Source organism: Peromyscus maniculatus, chromosome 4 (genome assembly GCF_049852395.1).
Source record: "Peromyscus maniculatus bairdii isolate BWxNUB_F1_BW_parent chromosome 4, HU_Pman_BW_mat_3.1, whole genome shotgun sequence".
NCBI classification, from domain to species: domain Eukaryota; kingdom Metazoa; phylum Chordata; class Mammalia; order Rodentia; family Cricetidae; genus Peromyscus; species Peromyscus maniculatus.
The window spans coordinates 47,534,405-47,550,431 of record NC_134855.1 but is presented as its reverse complement, the minus strand read 5'-3'; the positions used below and the strand labels follow the sequence as shown (position 1 = coordinate 47,550,431).

At 38.2% G+C, this 16,027-nt stretch overlaps 1 protein-coding gene and 1 non-coding gene across 7 annotated transcripts in view; one reads left to right on the top strand and one right to left on the bottom strand.

Moving 5' to 3' along the window:
- The window catches only part of Ubr3 (ubiquitin protein ligase E3 component n-recognin 3), a 141,206-nt gene that overhangs the window by 89,796 nt on the left and 35,383 nt on the right, over positions 1-16,027 (bottom strand). For all 6 annotated transcript variants that reach the window (XM_076569615.1, XM_015988732.3, XM_076569616.1 and 3 more), the window contains exons 6-10: positions 11,513-11,579; positions 9,996-10,126; positions 8,332-8,560; positions 1,845-2,024; positions 1,165-1,298 (exon numbers count right to left, since the gene is read on the bottom strand). In XM_076569615.1, coding sequence (XP_076425730.1) covers positions 1,165-1,298; positions 1,845-2,024; positions 8,332-8,560; positions 9,996-10,126; positions 11,513-11,579 — 741 coding nt within the window. The remainder of the gene's footprint in view (positions 1-1,164; positions 1,299-1,844; positions 2,025-8,331; positions 8,561-9,995; positions 10,127-11,512; positions 11,580-16,027) is intronic.
- LOC121829280 (U6 spliceosomal RNA) lies at positions 7,214-7,318 on the top strand. The gene has a single exon (XR_006072047.1). It is a non-coding gene; the product is annotated as a U6 spliceosomal RNA (small nuclear RNA).

Here is a 16,027-nt window from a genome sequence, read left to right as displayed (position 1 = left end):
GAAATTTGAAATTAGACCACACTAAATTGTGAGGCACCGCATTTAGTGAATAGGTAAATGCACGGGAGAAAACAGACTCAGAAAACCATGGAAAGGAACACAGATACTTAGAGGATAGATGGTGGAAAGAGACTTCATTACCACCTGTGAGGAAAAGCTTACCCTGCTGTCCCTTTTGTGTTTCCTCTTCTTGTGTCACATTTGTAAAAGGACTTAAGATGCACACACACACACACACACACACACACACACACACACACACACACACAAAGACACAAATCTCAAACAGATTTTCATGGGTTGACCTAGTCACCCTGTATAAAGAGAAAGAGCAGAGACTAAAACAATGGGCTTCGAAATATTCCCACTGTAAGATCTCAGCTATGCCAGGAGTGGTGGCACACACATATTTAATCCCAGCACTCAGGAGGCACAGGCAGGCAGATCTCTGTGAGTTCCAGGCCAGACCAGGCTACAGAGCAAGCTCATGGCTAGTCAAAACTATGTAGTGAGAACTGAAGAATTTTTACTGACACAGGCTAATGAGTGGAGCTTCATGGGGTTTTATATCAAAATTTTCATAAAATCCTTCGTTTAATAGGTTTAGAGGATTCTTTCTGATTTCTAAAGACCCATCAAACTAATGATTTGATATATAACAACATTTGCAAGTTTTATAAAAATTATTTGTGCTTAGCATCTTCAAATTACAAGCTTTCAGCCAGTCATGATGGCACGCCCTGTAATGCCAACACCCAGAGAGCTGAAGCCAAGGGACTGAAAAGTCAAGACCGCTGGAAGACAAACTGAGTTGAAGGCCAGCCTGGGCTGTAGAGCAAAACTCTGTGTAAAACTATGAACTTTTTTTGAAGACCATCTTTATCTTTTGAAAGACACAAGGTGTTAGACAACCAGCAACAGTTAATATGAAACAATAATGCTAAAGGTGAAATATTATGAAGTTCCGACAATTGTTCAAAACAGGGGCAGCTGAGGAGGTCTGATGATATAAATGAATTATATTGTTTCAGGTAAGCTTCCACAAGGTGAATTCAAACTGAAACAACTAAACACTGCACATTCCATATGATATTTTCAGGTGTGTTTTCTTTCTTAAGTCATTCTTTTGAAAATGCAGAATTCACAAGACTACTTCGCGCTTACCCTGACTTTACAGTGTGATAAGAGTCCCCACATCGGCTGTGCACAGGCCTCAAGCTCGGCAGCGAAAGCAGCGTAGTAGGTCTGAGACTCAAACTCCACGTGCTCGTTGAGTTCTCGCTTGTTCAAGTTCATGCCTTGTAGAAAGGAAAGCATAGGCAACTTTATCAAACAGACACAGGATGCAAAGTAAAATCAAACATTTCCCTATGCTCAACACCTTTGAATCAAGTAGCACCAACTACACAGAACACACATACGTAAGTTTACAATGCAATACAGGAACAGCAGGTCCTTTTTCTTTAGAATTTTTTAACAAACTAACATTCCTAAGAAACATTTTGTAAATGTCACAAACAGAACTGAATTTCTTTAATAAGAAAATCAAAAACAATTTTAATTGCTGACAATAATTGTCCAAATTATTATGAACATGTTACAAATATGAGAAAACAGATTTCAAGTTTCTAAACTAATGTTTTAATGTACTACCAGAAAATTGGAATCGTTTCTTAATAAATCCTTGCTATGTTACTGTGAATAATTAAACTCCTTACAAATAATAATTAATTCAAATAATGAGACATCTGATTTATAATCTCAATGGTGTGCTATTATTTTTAATTAGTATTTAATAGTTTAGCATTAGGTATCTTTTGAACCAAAAAAAGTTAAATTCATACCTTGAAAGAAAGAAACAAAATTCATCCATGTAACTAACAAGCCATGATCCTCCAAAAATCTCTTCGCCACACTTTGATGAGAAAGAATATTAATAAAATCACTAACAAGAGGCCAGTAAGTGTTATTCTTCAGTAAGGCTTCTCCACAGTTCACCACAACATGTAAACTATTTTCTTCATCTAAAAAGTCCAAAAATTACTTTTTTAAAAACAACTTCCCTAATTACACAGAATATTATTATACACTTTAGAATCAGAAACACTTCAATCCTAACCCCAACATACCTTTTAAAATCTGTATGGTTCTAGACATGTTGTTTAGACTTAAAATAGGGGAGGGAGTGTATCTCAAAGGCAGTCAACGAAATGTTAACATAAAGCACTGAGCACACTGTGACAGGACTCCATACTAAATGTCCTCCTCATTGCTGATACTGGGCTAGCTATGTGCTTAGAAAACCTCATTTTCTGGATTCTAATAATGTATTTTCTGTTTCAATCAAAAACATCATCACTAGGTTAATTTCATTCTAACTTAGCATTCAAGTCTGCTCATTTCAAGTGAGACGTATTAATTGCTATCTTCTAATCAAAGAATTTATGTAAATACAATTTTTTTTACCAAACAGTATTATCTCAGAAATAAACACTGAAACCTCTTTAAGATCTCCCAAAAATCCTCCAAGTTTAAATTATTGTTGAATGGAGGGAATTAGGCTGTATAACAATTTTTGTCATTAATACCAGTTTTTAGTCACTAATCCTTTTAACTAACATACTGGACTAAGGAACCTCCATTGCCACTATGAAACACACAATATTCACACCAAATGCTCAATACCAGTACTATTTGCTAGTACACAATGAGGTACAGTTACCAAAAGTCCATTTTTTTCTGTTCATGCTAATGTTCTTTTTATCATAATTATAGATTCAAACAAAAAGTATATGAAATATGAATTCATATTAAGAAGTATTATAGAAACTAGATCATATGATTTGAGATTCAATAAGAATAAATGCATGGGGATACAGAAGTTTAAAAAACATCTCAGGGATAGTGCTGGAGAAACATCTCAGGGATAGTGCCAGAGAGATGGCTGTGTGGTTAAGAGCACTGGCTGTTCTTCCAGAAGACCTGGGTTCAATTCCCAACACCCACACGGTAGTAGCTCACAACCATCTACAGTAGGATCTGATGCCATCTTCTAGCATAAAGTCATACATGTAGATAGAACACTCATATACATTAAATAAATAAATAAATCTTAAGAAAAAAAAACCAACAACCTCAGGGCAGAAAAACAAGATTGTTTCACTGAGATATGCTAATTCTTCTTTAAACAGACTGAAAATAAAATTTACAGATGCAGTATATATGAGATGAAATTCAATGAAGAAAACCACATTCTAAAAACATTTTGCCCACAAAATTCAAAGACTGGAGAATGGGAACCAATGAGATGACGCAGCAGATCAAGATGCTTGTCCTGGCTACCTGAGTTCCATCCCTGGAATCCATGGAAAGGTAGAAAAAGAGAATTGATTCTACAAAGTTGCCTTCTGACCTCCACATGCACCAGAACTAATGCACTCACCCACATCCACAATAATATGTTTTTTATTAAGGACTAGAAAATAAAAAGGCTTTTCTATATTTAAAGTTAAAATACAATGTATCACTTTTAAATGATTCTTCACTTTATCAGACTTTATCTAACCATGTATTTGCCAAATTCATCAGTAAGGAGGGCCTCTACTGAACTTTTTTATGTTAGTTTTATATTTTAGTTCATGGAATTATTGTACCCTACTCGAGTTACATCATAAAACCAGGAACCATTACAAGTCAAGTTTGCCTGTTTCTCCCTGATTCCCAATGAATGAAAAAGGGGAAACTAACTCCATTAGGGAAGAATTGCCTACATTCAAAATTCTGAAGAAACCCCCCCCCCCAATTTAAAAAATAAAAACTCTTGCTAATGAAAACTGATAAAACAGTGTTCCAGCATGTTGGGAATAACAAAATAAAAAGCTAAATAAAATTTAGAATTGCTGGCCTATTTAATTGAAACTAGAAAATGAATAAGCACAAACAATATTTTTAAAAGAACACATTTTTTTCTAACAGTGCTTTAAATATAACTGTTCTTGTGAAAAAACACCTTGTCATCTTTAAAAAAGTAAAGCAATTACAATTTCTTTTTTTATCCAAGCTGGTACTTTCCTGACTGAAGATGTAAAGAGCAATGATTCAGGATTAAATGAAATGCACTCATTAAGAAATAATTGTTGGAGCTGGAGATGGCTCAGTGGTTAAGAGCACTCACTGGTTACCTCTTCCAAGAGGACCCAGGTTCAATTCCCAGTACCTATATGGCAGCCGACAAGTGTCTGTAACTCCAGTACCAGGGGATCCATCACCCTCACACAGACATGCAGGCAAAACACCAATGCACATAAAAATAAAAATAAATCTAGAGCTGGAGAGATGGCTCAGCAGTTAAGAATACTACTGACTCCTCTTCCAGAGGACCCAGGTTCAATTCCCAGGACCCACATGGCAGCTCTCAAATGTCTGTAACTCCAGTTCCAAGGATCTGACACCTTCACACGGACATGAATGTAGGCAAAACACCAATGAACATAAAATAAATAAACCTTAAAAAAAACAACAACAACAAAGAAATACTTGTTGCCAGGTAGTGGTAGTGCACACCTTTAATCCCAGCACTCAGGAGACAGAGCAGGAAGATCCCTGAGTTTGAAGTCAGATTGGTCTACAGAGTGAGTTCCAGGAGAGCCAGGACTACACAAACAATAAACCACCTTGTTGAGCACTTATGGTCAGTATTCTACTGATCTTGAAGAATAAAATGCTAAAATAAATTCTCCCCGCACCCCAACACACACCTAGGAAGACAGTGTGATAAGGCTATAAAAAGAGAAATACAGGGAGTCTTATGAACAAATGCAGCTGATTTAAATTCAAGAACACTCTCTTGACTGAGTAGCATTTAAACTAAGAGCTACTCTACGAAACATGAATTAGGATTCGGTAGACAAACTAGGGAGAGAGAATAACTTCAAGAAATGATATTCTTGAAGTTAGGGGAAAGTTACAATCCCTTAGACAGAACGTAGAGGAAGAACGGTATACAGAGGCAATGGTATAAACTTTCAATGGTTTGAGTTAATATGAGAAGTCGGTAAAGTCACTGGGGTGGAGTGAAGGGTAAGAGAAAGAATGTGGTCAGCTGTGCAGCACCGAGAGTCTAAAGGCAGCCACAGACAGCAAGAGTCTGGACTGTGGTAATAGTGAGCACAGAGATGGAGAGAGGCAGACCAAATGTTTGCTGTAAGAGTCAAGAGGAAACCAGAAGTCAAGATAACCTGCAGGCTCGAGGGCCGGGCAACTCTGTCAGGGTATCAAGACACATATTCACATGTCCATGTCCACACATATATACTCACATGGGATAATGGAAAAGGGCATAAGCTTGGTGGGGGTTTTCCTGTGCACATTACATATTGGAGACAATGCAAACAACCAAAGCATATGTGCTGTGGGATGGTCTGTATGTCAAATCTGTTGCTGATTGGTCAATAAATAAAACACTGATGGCCAAGCAGGAAGTATAGGCGGGACTAACAGAGAGGAGAATTAAGGGAACAGGAAGGGAAAAGGAGTCACTGCCAGCCGCAGCCATGGCAAACAGCATGTGAAGATGCCAGTAAGCCACAAACCACGTGGCAAGGTATAGATTTATGGAAATGGATTAATTTAAGCTATAAGAACAGTTAGCAAGAAGCCTGCCACAGCCATACAGTTTGTAAGCAATATAAGTCTCTGTGTTTACTTGGTTGGGTCTGAGCGGCTGTGGGACTGGCGGGTGACAAAGATTTGTCCTGACTATGGGCCAGGCAGGAAAACTCTAGCTACACATATGTTCCAATATGTAGTCAGATTTGCAAGATAGAAGATCAATCAGTGGTTATCAGTATCTGCAGACATTTCTATAGATAGCTATATGCTGCACAGATATAAATTCTGTTTTACACAAACTGTTCCATAAGGCAAATTTAAAAATTTCAGAGACATGAAAAATGAGTTACAGTAGAAATTTAAAAGTATACAAAATAAATGTGTATATAACATAGTAAACATATAAGGTAGGGACCTTAGACCACTAGAAGGCTTTTTCCTTTTATTCTTTAGCTGTTGCTGTGGCATTGTGAATTCCCATTGTATTGTCTTTACTATTTAACCATAAAGAAATTTTTAAATGTTATCTAGAGGCTAAGAATTTGGCTCAGTGGTAAAACATATGTCTAACACAGAAAGGTCCTGGATTTAATCTCAAGTACTGTAAGAAACTAAATAAAAAAGAATAGTGCCTAGTAACAATTCATATAAAAGCTAAACAGAAGCTACTTGAAATAGTTAAAAATTTTAAAAACAGATCTTGTAGTATCTGTAGCTACTCAATAAAGTTTAGGCACATTCTAATACTGTTAACATAAAAATGTACAAATTTTATGGTACTTTTGGAAAAGCAAAAATATGCATTATGAAATGGTATGTTATTATCAAAGGTGATTTTAAAAATCATTGCAAAATGTTAAAGGTTGCTAAATTCTGTAGCTTCAGAATTTGGCTGGGGTAGTGATTGATGTGACATACTTAACCTACAGGCACGTGAGTCACACAGTTTTTGTGAAGAACAGTTTCAATACAATAGTTATTGAAAAAACAAATGGGAGACAAACTCACATATCTTTTTCCTGAATACTCCTCTTTAAAAGCCAAATGCAAACTACACAGAAAAACAGCTGAATCAGTTAGTCATGAAAATAGACTTTATGGGCTAAGGAGATAGTTTGGTGGCCAAGAACCCGTTTCTGCCAGCATGAAGACGTGAATTTGAATATCCAGCACCCATGGAAAAAGCTGAGCATGACTGCACATGTCTGTCACCTCAGCACTCACCATCCTCTCAGATCTCTGCATGCACAGGCACACTTGTATACACTAAAATGGGTACACAACATTCATATATACATATATATGTGTGTGTATATATATATATATATATATGTTTCTAAATTCTAAGTTTTCTACTTTATGAATCTAAGCACCACTTTGTTTTGTTTTGTAAATCTTTTTATTAAGTATAATTCTGTAGACAATACCACTGATACAGATGAAAGATAATGGGCGCTCTCTCAAAAAGGGAAAAAGAAACTATGAAATATGCAGCTAACACTCAAAGGCTATGCTACAAAAAGTAAAAATCCATAACAGTTTTTTAATTTTCTTCTAAAAAGCAAAAGAAGTATATTGTTTAACATCAATAGTATACTGTTTAGTGCTCGCTTCGGCAGCACATATACTAAAATTGGAATGATAGAGAAGATTAGCATGGATCCTGAGCAAGGATGACACGCAAATTCGTGAAGTGTTCCATATTTTCAAAAACTATAGTATACTGTTCAATCATATACTAGCGCTTTCTCTGTACCTACAATAGGAGGGAAGAGTCACACCGTGAGTTAAGGAGCTATTGGGGTGGTATGGAAGAGGTTCAGCTGGTGAAGTGCTTGCTACAAAAACATGCAGACCTGAAAAGATCCCAGGACCCACGTGAAAAGTCAGGTGTAGCCATGCAGGAGGAGGGCAAGAGGTGGAGCCGGGCACAGCTGGCTCCTTGGAGCTCACAGGCCAGCAAGTCAAACCAATCTGTGAGCAGAGAGCCATATAGCATTGACCTCTGGAGGGCCACCATAAAACCCACTGGTGTTTACACGAGTTCTGAGGATCTTAACGCTCGCCCTCATGCTACCTTCTGTGGCAAGAGCTTTAACCACTGAGCCACCTCCCCTGCCCACTTCTTTTAAGGTTTAGCTCTGAGGGTCAATAAGTGAAGACCCAGTCTTTCGGTGTGGCCCTGCCTGTGTACTGGCACAGAATGAAAGCTCTGACATCAGGAGACATGAGATCTTTCTTCGCACTGTCACCTGTCACCTGCTGAATTCAACAGTAATGACTTAACTTTCCAAGGACTTAAGTTCTTATCCTGAAAATAAAGGTACTGAGTGGGGCGTGGTGGTGCATGCCTCCCAGCACTTGGGAGGCAGAGGCAGGCAGATCTCTGTGAGTTCGAGGCCAGTCTGGTCTACAGAGTGAGTTCCAGGACTGCCAGGGCTACACAGAAAAACTTGGTCTCAAAAAAAAATTTTTTAATTGATTAATTAATTAAAATATAAAAAATACAGCAAAATGTTAACAGAAGTTACTTAGGGATGGCTAAACTAGGAATGATTTTAACTTTTTCTCTACACAACTACAAATTGTCAAATACTTATTTTCTAAACATGCATTATTTTTACAGTATTTTTTAAGTTATCTTTAAGGATACAAAGTATTTTTAAACTTGTTACATAAAAGTTACTACTAACGAACAAATGACTATTGTTCTGAGTTTACCTTGCAGCTCACTTTTAATAAGGCAACTCTCCATCATGTATAAGAGCACAGTAACCATAATGTCCAGGAGCTGGCACTCTTCTGTCACCTGTCTGGCGAGCTCCTCATTGCTGAACAACTGGACACTAATGTGCACAATCCTGTTAGACATTGTGTCTGACTCGTGACTCTTCTTCAGTGTTTTCATAATAAAAGCATAATGCTGAACAAAAGTTTTTGTAAAAGCAACCTGCAAAAATTTTAAATAGCAAAAAAAAAAAAAAAAAAACAGTTTAACTCCAAATTTAAACTGTTAGTATTCTACATTGCATATTATAATCAGCTTTTAAAGCTATTAGTAGCTTATGATGCTATGCAAGGTAAATGAAAAGGTAATTAAATAATGATAATTTTAAGTCGTATTATACCTTTTTTGGAACATTAGTAAAATACTTGGATAGTTTTAAAAAGTTAATTAAAAATGTTAACCTATTTAAGTTTTAAAACAATTACAAACTAGTTAAAGAATATAAAATTTTACTTGCTTAAAATTACATTAATGTTTTGAAAAAGTATCTTTAGGCAGGAGGTGGTAGCACACACCTTTAGTCCGAGCACTCAAGAGATAGGAGCAGGGGGATCTCTGAGCTCAAGGCTAGCCTGGTCTAGAGTGAGTTCAAAGGCAGGCCACACAGTTCTGTGAGAACTACAGTAGTAAAATCTAAAGTCCTGGCTAGAAACCCCCACAGCAACATTACTGGAAATAGTTGCCCCCACCTGCTCTGAAAGCTGACCAGCAGTCTGAGCAAACGCTGTGCAGTATAAATTATAATTGACACAATCTCCTTTCGATGTCACAGGTACATTTCCTGTTGCACTTTTTAGTGTGTATAATGACATACAAAATAGTGCTACTTGAGAGTGTCTCTCCTAATGTACACAGGGCCATTGCATGCTTTACTGTTTTCATATACTGGGCTATGTCATTTTGCCATAACCATATAGTGCTCAGAGGTGGGTCCACATCCTTTGGAACTAGAAACTATAGCTCCCTACACTTGTATTTGAGTTAATAACTATTCTCCCATTAGCAATGTAACCAGCAGCTACTAACCTGTGCTAACTCCATGATCTAAACTCAATCACTCCATTACAAGTTCTCACAGAACCTTGTCATTATTCTTCAGAGGACTTGACAATTTACATACTACTTGCTTCTTGAATTATTTTATTATTGTTCCTCTCCCATCATTCCCTTCACACCTACCTTCACTTGTTTGGAACCCAAAACTCATTTGTTTAGTAATATCACTCTGGTAGTTTCTAGCTAAGGCTTTAGATTTTATTGTAGAGCTCACAGAACAAAGATAATTTTTCAAAAATTTGGTGTGTAATTGTGAGCAAGTAAAATTTTATAGTCTTAACCATAATATTTATAATTGTTTTAAATTTTAAATTCAAAAATGGCAATGCTTTGGAATTCTGCTGAGTAATGCTACTTTGAGGGAAAGCTGGATTCTGTGTACTCTGAGCAGACTTGAACAAGCAATGAATAACTGATGCCCTTTCATGGTATATCCTTGTAGTTACATTATAATGAGCCTCAGCTCAGAAATGCAACAAAAGAGAACAATGTAAGGACAAAAAACAATGAAAGCAAAGTTCCAAAAGGAAGGAATAGGTACCTTATACTCTTGATCTGGAAGCATGTTGAGTAAGAAAGTTACCATCTTCTGGGGGAACTCATACTTTATTGTCCAAAACAATAGTTCTTCTAAAAAACTTTTATGTTTCAAAACATCCATTATGGATTGATCTGCATAAGAGAGAGAAAATGTATCATTAATTCATTTGCTCATCTCATTTAAACCTTACCACGCAATCCAACAGCCCATCCAACACACCTGAAAGGACCTACAATTCAGATACCCTCTCACTGAGTGCTGACACTGTTACCAACTCCCACAGCGCACAAACAACAAAACATTTAACCTGAAAATTTTAATATAAAGCAGTTACTCAAAAATTAAGTATTACTATTTTTGTTGTTGTTGTTTGGTTTGGTTTTTAGTTTCTCTGTGTAGTCCTGGCTGTCCTGGAACTCACTCTGTAGACCAGGCTGGCCTCAAACTCAGAGATCCCCCTGCCTCTGCCTCCTGAGTGTTGGGATTACAGGTATAGGCCACCATGCCCAGTAGTACTACTTGTTCTTAAACACAGCCATCTAGCTAAAATTTCTACTGCTTCCAAGTTTAGACCTGACATCACTAACCAAAAATGTGAAATGCTACAAAATCTGAAATGTTTTGAGCACATAACTAGAAAACTTTATGAAAAATATTCAATGTTTTTCAAAATTTAAAAAGCATTGTAGCAATAGTAGCACAGGCCTTTAATTCCAGCACTCAGAAGGCAGAGAGGCAGGTGGCTCTCAGTGAGTTCAAGGCCAGTTTGAGTAGCACACAGACCTCAAGGACAGCCAAGGCTGCACAATGAGACCCTGTCTCAAATGACCAAAAACAAAAACAAAAACAAAAAAAACTCTAAAACTGGATCTAAAGAGGGCTTAGCAGTTAAGAGTAATGGCTGCCTTTTCAGAGACCCAGGTTCAATTCCCAACACCCATATAATGACTCATAATCATCCACGACTCCAGTTCCAAGGGGTCCTATGCCCTCTTCTAGCCCGGCAAGCACTGGGCACACACATAGTGCACAGGCATAAGTATAGCCCAAATATCCACACATGGAAAATAATCATAAAATCAGAAACCAGTCCCAAGTGTTTTGGATAAGACATTCATTCTAGAACTGTCATTCCTAACAAGAATAATATCATGGTACAAATTTAAAACAATCTGAAGTTAAAACTAAAATAAATATTACTGAAAACATCAAATTCAAAGTTATCTACATTTTAAATTTATGTTAATTTAAATAAACCCAGAGTCTTGGGTCTCACTATGTAGTTGACATTCCTAAAAATTAGGTGTTTTGTTTGTTTGTTTGTTTGTTTGTTTTTAAGCATGTTTAAAGAAAAAAGAGAATATAACCAGGTATAGTGGCACACACCTGTCATCCCAGTCAAATTTAGGAGGCTAAGTCAAGAAGATTGTGGGGTCAAGGTCAACATGGACACACAGTGAGTTTCAAGGCCAGGCTAGATTATGTAGTGAGGCCCTGTCTAGGCAAACTATTAATACCTTTGGTGCCACTGCTTAGCTTTACCCTCTTTCTCTTGCCCAAGCCTTGACTCCCGTCCTGGTCCTCCTGGAAGAAACAAAGCCAACATTATCCATAGCCATGCTCATAAATGTATGTTCTATATAAATGTAACATATATATTCTTACATACTATTGACTAACATAATTCACTTCTATGTAACTACTTCAAATGTTTCAAGGCAATTTTATTGAAATCACACTAAAATATCTTTATTATTAAATATAACCATCCATATGGAGAAAAATTCTTGAACATTCCAAAATGCTAAAATAAAAATGTTTGTAAGCTTACACACATAACATTAAGGCACAAAGAAGCTAGAGAAATAGGGGAATTTCCATAGGAAGGAAGGAAAAAAAGGGAGAGACCAAAGCAAATCGAGGAAAGACTTCATAGAGTATGACACAAAATGAGCTCAAAAATCAAATTAGAGGCCACAGATGCAGTGGACAGAGTCACCAAGACTGACAAATTGACTTTAATCTCCAAAACCTAATCCAGTAATTTGACTTCTGATCTCCACAGATACACCCTGGCATGTGTACCACCTTGCACTTGCACGCGCGCGCGCGCACACACACACACACACACACACACACACACAACAACAACAACTATATAAATAAATAGAAAATTTAAAAAATTTTAAAGAAATCAAATTCCAATACTGAGGAATTTGTTCAGTTGGTAGAGTAATTGCCTACCATGAACAGAACTCTGAATTCAATCCCTACCACTGCATAAATTAGCCTTGGTGGCACTAAGATCAGCCCTTGGGAGGTTATCTTTGGCAACAAATCAAATTCAGGACCTAGGATACATGAGACCTTATCTCAAAACAAAAAACAAAAGAGAGGCTGGGTGATGGTGGCACATGCCTTTAATCCTAGCACTCTGGAGGCAGAGGTAGGCAGACCTCTCTGAGTTCGATGCCAGCCTGGTCTTCAAAGTGAGTCCCAGGACAGTCAGGGCTACACAGTAAAACCCTGTCTGAAAAAACCGAGAGAGAGAGAGAGAGAGAGAGAGAGAGAGAGAGAGAGAGAGAGAGAGAGAGAGAGAGAGAAAGAGAGAGAGGGGGGGAAAGGAAGGAAGGAAGGAAGGAAGGAAGGAAGGAAGGAAGGAAGGAAGGAAGGAGAGAGAGAGAGAGAGAGAGAGAGAGAGAGAGAGAGAGAGAGAGAGAGAGAGAGAGAGAGAGAAAGAGAGAGAGAAAATTGAGTTGTTCAAGTGTTTGCCATATAGGAGGCCCAGGGTTCAGATACCCAGAACTCAACGTAAATGCCAGATGGATGTGTAGCCTGTCTGTAACCCCAGCTTTCTGGAGTAGGAGACAGAATTCTTCAGAGCAAGCTGGCTACCAAGATTAACAGTATGGGTAATCCCTGGTTTAACAGGGAGATCCTGAAAAAGGTAGGAAAATGATGGAAGATGATTCCAACATCAAACTCAAGCACAGGTACATGCACACACATACACCCACACACATGCAAACACACACACACTATACTAGTTTGTTTTGCCAACTTGACATAAACTAGAGTCATCTAGGAAGGAGCACCAATTAATGAATTGCCTCTATCAGACTGGCCTGTGGGCCACTATGCACGATATTTTCTTACTGAAAATAAATACTGATGCGGGAGTGCCCAGCCCACTGTGGACAGTGCCGAGCCTGGGCAGGTAGTCCTGCACTGGAAACAAACAGCAGCTAAGCAACTCCTGTGGAGCAAAACTGGGAAGCAGCACTCCTCCACGGCCTCTGCTTCAGTTCCTGCCTCCAGTTCCTGCTTGAATTCCTGCTCTGACCTCCCTTAATGGCTATGATCAGAATGTTTAAGCCAAATAAACCATTTCCTCTCCTACTTTTCTGGTAATTATGTTTAACACAGGAATAAAAAGCAAACCAGGACATATGCATAGCACACATACAAAAAGGGAAAAGGGAAGGATTGAATTCCAAAAAATAAGCCTAATATATAGAAGCTGGAATTGACATTGTAAAAATAATAATATGCTTTGGAAAAAACACTAAAAAATACAAGCAACTTCTGCTCACTTATGATGCACACACTTGTGAAAAAACTTTACTTTACAAATAAAATGGATTAATTAGGGAGAACACTAAGGGACAAGTCCCTCAAAACCTATTCAACGTCAGAGCTAAAGAAGTACATAAACAATAATTGATACCTGGGGATTTCATTTGTATGCCAGGAAAATATCATGGGATGGTTTAGACTGTCTCAGAAGATGCTAAGACTGTACCATAGAATGAGACAGCTAACTAGTACAGACAGTGCAGACCCCTGTGTCCAAGGAAGAGTAACAGAGGCCAGAGCTCTGTGAAAGCAAGACCAACAGAGAGAGAGAGAGAGAGAGAGAGAGAGAGAGAGAGAGAGAGAGAGAGAGAGAGAGAGAGAGAGAGAGAGAGAGAGAGAGAGAGAACAAGGAAAAGCTGCAGGTGTGCCTCTTGGAGAAGGGGTCCTGAATGCAAGTAGTTACTGTTAATCAATCTTCCTAAAATACAGCTGGAAAGGAGGTTCCTGCTCCCTTCATTATGAACTAAGGGACTTTTTTCTCTCTAACTAAAGGTTATGATTCACCACTCCTAAGTCAGGAAATACAGGAAATACCGCAAAGGAATCAACAACTTTACACTGTACTGACATCTTCTAACAGAACTGCTTCATAGTTTTCAGATATAAACTTCCAATACCCATGAGCAAGTGACAGGGTGTTATGAAATTCCCCACACTTCCTGGCCTTGTAGTCCTAAAGGACAAACAGAATTAGGAAGGAAAGGTCATTCAGAAAGAGAACATGAGGGCGGTACATAATTCACTAGTAGAGCTCTTGCACAGCCTGGGAGAGGCCTAGGTTCTATCTAAACACAAGAAAAGGAGAGGATGCGAAAAGACAACCTAGAGTCAAAACACAGACAAAAATCTGGAAACAGGGCTTCTCACTGAATGGGACTTAACAACATGGCAGATATCACACACAGCTAGGAAGGGAGACTGCCATCTGAGCTTGTGGGGAAATGAGCACTCCTACAAACTGATGGTTGATAGCATTACAGTAGTACACTCTTCCTAAATGCAGTTTGACAATGCACAAGTCAGTAGTCTTTAAAATGCATTTATAAAATTTCAAATCTAATAATATTTCCAAAGAAATAAGGAGACAAACAAGAACCATATCTATCACTTCATCACTGTGCTTTTTCTCTTCTTTATTACTGTGTGAGATAGAGAGAGAAGAGAAACAGAGAGACAGAGACAGAAAGGAATGGATACACATGTGAATGCAGACATATGCACACTGTAACTTGTGTGTGGCAGTCAGGCGGACAACTTTTAGGAGTTAGTTCTCTTCTCCAACCTTGCTGAAGCAGATTTCTCATTGCTGAGCCAGACTCCAGGCTAGCTGACCTGTAAGCTTCCAGATCATTCTGTCTCTGCCTCCCATTTCAATATAGGAGTGCTGGGATTACAAATAGGTACCATGACATCCAGCTTTTTTTTAACGTGTGTGTGTGTGTGTGTGTGTGTGTGTGTGTGTGTGTGTGTGTGTGTGTGAGAGAGAGAGAGAGAGAGAGAGAGAGAGAGAGAGAGAGAGAGAGAGAGAGAGAGAGAGAGAGAATGAATGAGAATATAATTTGGAAGACGAGAGTCAAGGTCTTTGGGGGAACTTGAGTTTCAGATTGTTTTCTGTTTAATTTTATTGTCTGGGTGTTTTGTCTGAATGTGTTTCTGTGCACGTGTGCAACGGGAAGAAGGCATCAAACCCCCGAGACTTGAGTTCCATAGGGTTGTCGGCTGCCATGTGGGTACTGGGAACCAACCAGGTCCTCTGGAAGAACAGAGCAGCTAGTGCTTTTTTTGTTTGGTTGGTTGGTTGGTTTTTCCAGATGTGTAACAGGTTCCTACGTGTAACAGTCATGGCCTGGAACTCACAGAGATTCACCTGCCTCTGCCTCCAGAGTGCTGGGATTAAAGGCGTGCGCCACCACCGCCTGGCAGTTGGTCATAATTTTATGGGATAAAAGAGTTTTATTTCATTTGTACCTCAAAGTCACAGAAACTAATGATCTGGTTATGGTACACATAGACACTGCTTATGACCCTCAGTCTAGCTAACCTTCCCTTGGGAAGTTATCTGTATGCTGGAATGGTGATGCATACCTGTAATCCCAGTACTCAGAAGGCCATGGCAGAAGCGTCAAAGACTTAAAGCAGCCTGGGTTACAAAACAAATCCTGACTAAAAAAAAGGAAAATGCCTTACCCTACAACACACTCTCTCCCTTCTCAGAAACATCTAATTATAATTAGTCCCACTCACATATTAGACTGATGATGATTTTCTATTGAACTGGATTATCTGATAGTCACAAATTTTAAATATATATACTAAATTTTAAAGTATTTCATAAAAATTATATAGATGTGTTCCTGATTTTATTTTTGGTTCCATATAGCATAAACATTTTCTCT